The following is a 6949-nucleotide window of genomic DNA, read 5'->3' on the forward strand; positions in this document are numbered from 1 at the left end:
GTTAGAGTTCCAATATAACTCTACAATTATCCATCTACCTAATAGATTCAAGTTGCCTATGTTAAAATTAAGTAAACCATAAGTAAAAAAAACTATTTACTCTAATAAAACACACTAAGACCTCATCATGGCCTACATGGAAAACTTTGGTATCTAAACCTCCAGTGTGGCCCGAAGTGATTGCAGTTTATCATGGGCTAGTTGCCACTAGGGATAAAGGACTCATACATATTTCTATTGAAGGAGATTCTTGCAATACTATCATGATGATTCATGGGGTGGCCAAACTAGACTGGAAGACTACTTCTCTCATTGTCAAGTGTCAGGCTCTCCTCCATACTCTTTGCAATCTCATCTACTACCATGTGCAACGGGAGGGAAACTATGTTGTGGACAAGTCGGTGGGGCTCAACAAATTTGTTAATGATTTCAAAATATGGACTCAATTGCATGAAATCTCAATTGTGACTATGCAATTATTTTGAATGACTTACCTATTAATGATGTGTAATCCCAAGATTACCCATTTGGTACTTTCCTTTCTTGGCTTTTCCTTTCCTTGTTGCATAAGGAAATGTGACTCAAATTTCATTGTTACCTACTACTATATCTCTCAAACCTATCACTTTCTCAATCTGGCTTCAACTTCTTTGGATATGGGTGCCAATTTGAACTAGATTAAACGTAATGAATGTTGTAAATTAAAAAATAATGGGGAGCTTTGGAGTAAGGTGATTCAAGGCAATTTGGACTCCTATGTGGAGAGAATGAATGGTCATGATCCTAAGCTCTCGATTTGTTTTTTTCAGGCTTGGGATAATGGTGTCATCAAGATTGGGAGTGTTACCTTAATGGTTAATGTGGAGACTATCATGAAGGTGATTAGGTTGGCCCTCCATGATGTTTCCTTTCCTAAAAAGCCTAAGGGGAGTTATAAGGATGATTTTGACTGATTCTTCAAACCAAGGGAGGGAGTTTCCAAGCTTCAAAGAGGTTATAACTAGGGATAACTTCCTAGTATCTAAAATGAGGTTTCCTTCTTGTGCATGAAGTACTTCACCCTATACAAAAGGAAAAAGAGGTTTCATTTGAAGATCATCCCCATGTTGAATCATCTTCGCCACAAGGTAAGAATGATTTTTCTCTACTAGGTTTTCTCCTATTTATCTCAGTTTATTTGTAAAGCTATTGTCAAGGGTAAACCCCCTCTCCATCAAGGCCTCATTTGTAGGTTGTATAATTTTCAGTTGGCCTTAACCCCCTTTGGTTGGATCCCCTTAGTTGAGATTGGGTCCACTTATGACCCCAGTTTATATTTTGATATTATTCTCACCCCCTCCAATTTTGATGAACTTTTACATTTGGGTTTGAAAACACCCACGAGAAAAAACCCTGCATCCATGGATAAATTTAAAGCCATTGCCACCACTAAAAAAGATCAAGATGTTGATACCTAGTTACCCAGTTTGAGTTGCATAAGAATGTTGAGATTGTTGAGGACTCGGGTTTTTTGTCTTTCTCCTCAGATGAGATAGAATCTTCAAAAACCACGAGGTCAGATTGTTCCCCTTCAAATACTACCAATGTTGATGCTAACCCTAGCCTCTCCCCCTCAAACCCCCCTACTAATATCAAGCCCCTGAGTTCTATTTTGATGTTTACTAAAATTGTGAAGGATATACTTAACAATGTGCAAAGGTAGGGTGACATTTTGAAATGGCTTCTTGGGCAGATTAATCTTGCTATCAAGAAAATTAATCGACTGGAGGTAGCACCAGAGGCAAAAGCCATGGCTAATATCTAGGTAGATGATTTAGATGAGGACAAAATATGGAAAATTGCCAATGACCTTGTTGCCCTCATGGGGTTGTGGGATAAGGAGGGAGGGAAGATCAATGATATGGGAACTAAGATTAAAATGGAAAGGATAAAAATTAAGCTTGAGGAAGTTAAGAAATCATAGGATGCCCTCAAAAAGAAAGTGGAGGCGGTTACCCTTGCATGCAAGAATGCAACCAATATGCATAATGCCTCCCTTAAGGCCATTGAGGATAATATGGAAAATAAAAGAGAAAAGAAGAGAAAACACATGGAGTACCTAGCTATGAGTTCTAGCCCTACTGCATACCTAGTTAACACCACCCTTGATTCAACATTGGTCTCCACTGGCTCTAGGATTGGGTCAAGCAAAAATAATGTCATTTCCTAATAAAGTGTTAAGTTTGTGCTAGGATTGGAAAAAAAAGGTACCCCACATAGCAGAGCATTCCTTTGTGTCTGTACTAGGTGGTTATTCCATTTTTGTGGGTCTTAGTTTCTCTCTATATTTTTGGTTTTTTAGTTTAATTGCTAGCTTTCAGGTTGCCCTGCTAGGTTTTTGCTTTGTTTTAGAGGATTTTTTTTGCTAGTTGCACATCCATTATGCACTCTTTGTGTTTCTATGTGGATTCGTATGAGCCTATCCCACTTTTATTAATAAAAAATAAAAACACACTAAGGTGAGTTTTGAATAGAGTTTGAAATTTTTAGGGTAAATAATTTGTGACACTGCAATAAATTTTTTTTGGCATGGTAGATTGGGGTATTTTGCACCACTTTATTAGTATTAAGATATCAAAATCCAACTTAGGGATTACTCTTGCACAACCTTAGTATGTACTCTTAATTTAATTTCTTAATTTTGTGCACAATTAAATTCAAACCATCTTTGAATTCCTTTCTCTCGAGCATCAACCTTGATAATTATTGTGTTGCAACACTTGTTGATGCTACCTTGTATCTATAACTTTTTAGTAGTAAATTATCTATTTGACCAACACCAAACATGACATTTCATATTTAGCTGTCAAGAACCTCATAAGTTACATTGGAAATAAACTAAGAGGATCCTTCACTAGCATAAGGGTACTTGTAGTTTTGGGAGTCATTATATAATTTGTACTAATATTGATTTTATTTATTATGTTCAAATTGGAATAGAAATACTCATAATCATAAGACCACTTTAAGTTACATTTTTCCTTAAGTTCTTGTCCTATCTATTGATCTTGCAAGAAATAAAATATATTACTTTATCATTCATCGAGGAAAAATAAATGAGAACTATTAATGTAGCTAATAAGGCTATTTAGATTTAAGGCATTCTCACTATGTTTATTATCTCTTTCAAGTACCCCACAATCATTGTTTCTAATAACCAAAGCACCATTCAAATGTGTAGTAATATGATTTAGCATGAATAGTCCAAGCACATATAGATTTATAACCATTACATTCAAAGCTCATTCATAGTTAGATCATCAACTTAGTATTTTGTCACTCTTCCACATAGATTGTTGACATCTTCACAAAACCTAAAGAAAGTTCATTCACTAAAAAAATCTTCTAGGGTTGAGGTATATTTTAGTAGCATCATACTCTTTTAGGGGGGCCTTCTAGTCCTCTTCTTTTCTCTCTTTTGGGTATCATTTTTCTCATTGTGTTTTCTCCCTTTCTCTATTTTTTTGGAGTTATTGGTACTTGGATACTTGATAAGACCTTGCTACTAGGACCTAATCTCTTTCATTCAGGTAAGTAATGCTTAAGGGTGTGCTTTTGTGTGTAATATTTATGATAATATTAGGAATTTCTCTCTCTCAGCTATGAGATATTTCCTTTTTATGGGATAATATTTCTTAGCCTTATTTTTTATTCTCTCTCCTTGTGGATTGATTTAAATGCCACTTTTCTAATGGAAATTTATATCTTTTGTAATATTTATATGTGTTTATTTTCCTAAGTTTGGTAATGAATTCTAGATGATTTGAGAACTATCAATTTTCTTTATCTTAATTGTCTTATTGCATACTTCAATTTTCTCAATCCACATGACATATGATTTCTTGACTCTCATGGACCAACCACTATGGATACTTTTCTATAAGATCCCGATTCTGATAACAATATTTCTCAAAAACCATCGACCTTCCATAACATATGGTTTCAAGTATCTAATAGCACTATATGACACCTTTTGATTGAAGGATAAATGGTTTATCTCCTCATCTTAGTTTTGGGAGAGTGCATTTCCTTACATAGGCTTTCGTCCTCTTTTTTCTCATTTCTCTCCTATTTGAGAAAAAAATATATTGTACCTTACATTAGAAGTACTTTATGAGGATATAAAAAGTCCTTTATCTAGTTTTACATTTTTTAGTGTATCAATTTTCTTTTGGAGAAGATTTCATTTTCCCATTGTATTTTTTTTGTTTACTTTCTTTATTAGAAAAAAATTATAAATGGTTACCTAGGTATGTACACCAAGATGGTGAACAAAAAAGTGGCCACTCACCAAAAAATTTTAAAAACCCAAAATTGCAAGTAACGCATTTCAGTTATTTGATTTTTCAAACAACCTAAACACATTATGGTTTAGAAAAAGTCTTAATTCCTATGGGGTTTTAAAATTAAAACCATGTATGCATTAAACTTAAAATGAAATTATGATCACATTTTTTTATTGTAATTTTTTAAAAGAAAACTTGACTAAATCATTTTAAATTTTCTAAAAAAATTAAATATATTTGTAGTGATAATCTATTAGGTAATTTATTTATTTCAAGATTAACTAAGTTTTAAGAGTTAACTTAACCCAATAGAGGATTCACATGTGTTTTTACATTTCTATATGATTAGATTTCTATTCTACATTTCAATTGACTAAGCTAACCAGAAAAAAACACATGTATTCTTATCTTCAAGAAAAACTAAGAACTTTCAAGACAATATAGAATAAAATAAGAACCACGTCATCTTCAGACAATTTAAATTTCATACAACAATTGACTATTCAATAAAAAAGACTACATATATTCCAACTTCGATAGAAAGAAATAACATTTTAAGACAATATAGGGTAAGTAGGAATCATGTCGTGCTCCAGGAAAACCCGAGGAATGTGTAAAGAAATCGTATTTGTCACGCAATATTTTGGAAATGAAAACTCTTCCCAAGCGAAGTTACGAGGCAATGCACGAGGAAAGCACACTTGCTTGCCAAGCATTATTTTAGAGAAACACGGGCAGTCTCACCAAATATCTTTCAAAGATTCGTTAAAAAAACAGAGCCGTGCCGATCATGAGCAGAACAACAGAGGACGAGGGTAGTTTGTGGAGTGCAATTATCCACTATTTGCCCGATTATCAATTCTCCTCTTGTAATAACACGAATGTCCCATTGGAAACATCCGCAACAGTTTTGGCAGAGGAGGAGAAACGATATTCTGCAGATAAAAGGCCAAGCATCTCGTCAGGAGAAAATGAAAGAGAAGAAAAGCATTACAGAGGAGTAAAGCTTGTTAAGTCTCGCCGAAAATATGCTGCGGAGATTAGACACCCAGAAAAAAAGGGCTCAAGACTTTGGCTAGGTAGCTTTGACACAGCGGAAGCAGCTGCAGCGGCATATGATCGTGCGGCTTTCCGGATGCGCGGTTCTAGAGCTATTCTCAACTTCCCTCTCAACGTTGAGTCCGGCATGTATTTTGATGTCTTTTCTCAAATCTCTTCTTCTCATACTCCATCTGACATGTCAACTGGAAAGAAGAGAAAAAGGGCAGATAAAGCTCAAGCATCCCAAGAAATGGGTTCTGATAATCCATAGTTGTATTGCATATTTGTGCTCAGCCAAATATTGGTAGCCATTTTCATGATGTACTATTATTATCGTAGTAGATTATTATTATTATTATTATGGTGTAGCGACTGTAAGAAGGCGCATGTTCTTGGTTCTCTCTCCATATGCTTACAATAGGCAGTAAGAAAGAGACAAACTTTTATGATTCATATGTAATAAACTAATCTTCTACGTTTTTCTATATCCACCTCTAATTTTTTTAAATTTCTCTACATTTCATGCAAAGCATGTTGCAGCAAGGACACGTTCCTGAGAGCTTTAAATGCTATGGATATAATGATATGTGCTTGAATTCTGTCCAGATATAAGAATTCACAGAACCAGCTTTCTAGCTTATAAAATACGGAGGTGTTAGTCTACAAACCATAGATAATCTCAATTTTAAATTGACTTTTTTCTAGCAAATCTAAGTAAGAAAAATGACGAATATAAGTAATTTTCAGAGCAATAGGCGTCCTTTCCGTACATAACTTACTTTTACTAGTTATTTATCAACTCTTGTACTTGTTTTAAAGCTTTTATTACATGACGCTCTTGTTTAAATATTAAATATATTTTTTCAATTCTATTTATTTTTATACGAAGAGGCGAACCCTATATGTATATATTAAAAAGAGAAGATACAATACAGTCCACAATCTTAAGGTTGTGTAAAAGAGGAGCTCAAAACCAAAGAGACAACATAACCAGCTACAAGATGTCTTATTACCATAGATATATGCAGCCTAAATAAAAACAAACTAGACCCCAAGCTTGATGTTTGCAACATATCATATCATTCAATGCTAGAGAAAGGCACTAATACATTTCAAAATATATCAATAGAGCACCATGAAACCCATGCTTGCAATAGCCTTTCGACCTCCAAAATCCCAAGACTAAAATATCATCTCCATAAAAACCTAACTTCCTAACATGAGATGTGCAAAAAATGAAGGACCTCCGTAGGAACAGGGGAAAATAAGAAAGTCCCTTCAATCAAAAGCTTATCACTTATACGATCCGCACAATTTTCTAAGATGGGTCCTTGGAGAACAGGGGCCAAGAATTCACATCAAAGTGTGAAAGGAATCACCAAAATATTTGAAAGAACAAAATGCTCCACCATATCCCGATAAAGCCAAAAAATTTCAAAATGAGATAGCTGCTTCACCACATCTTGACAAAGCAATTAACCTTCTATGTTCATTACTAACCTACACTTCACTTTCTAAGTTGCTGAACACATCTTCACACACTAAGGAAAGGTATGGCTTGTTCAGATCTATGTCAAGAGGAG

General features: G+C 34.4%; 1 protein-coding gene across 1 annotated transcript; it reads left to right on the forward strand.

Annotated features, from left to right (window-relative positions):
- Positions 1-5115: 5115 nt before the first annotated feature.
- On the forward strand, positions 5116-5637 carry LOC131069951 (ethylene-responsive transcription factor 1A-like). The gene has a single exon (XM_058005497.1). The coding sequence runs from the start codon at positions 5116-5118 to the stop codon at positions 5635-5637; it is 522 nt and encodes a 173-aa protein (XP_057861480.1).
- The last annotated feature ends 1312 nt before the right edge of the window (positions 5638-6949 follow it).

The sequence above is a fragment of the Cryptomeria japonica genome, chromosome 6 (assembly GCF_030272615.1).
Source record: "Cryptomeria japonica chromosome 6, Sugi_1.0, whole genome shotgun sequence".
NCBI classification, from domain to species: domain Eukaryota; kingdom Viridiplantae; phylum Streptophyta; class Pinopsida; order Cupressales; family Cupressaceae; genus Cryptomeria; species Cryptomeria japonica.

Excerpts from the sequence above, each read along its gene's own strand:
- LOC131069951 (XM_058005497.1), top strand. The coding sequence starts at position 5,116 with ATGAGCAGAACAACAGAGGACGAGGGTAGTTTGTGGAGTGCAATTATC.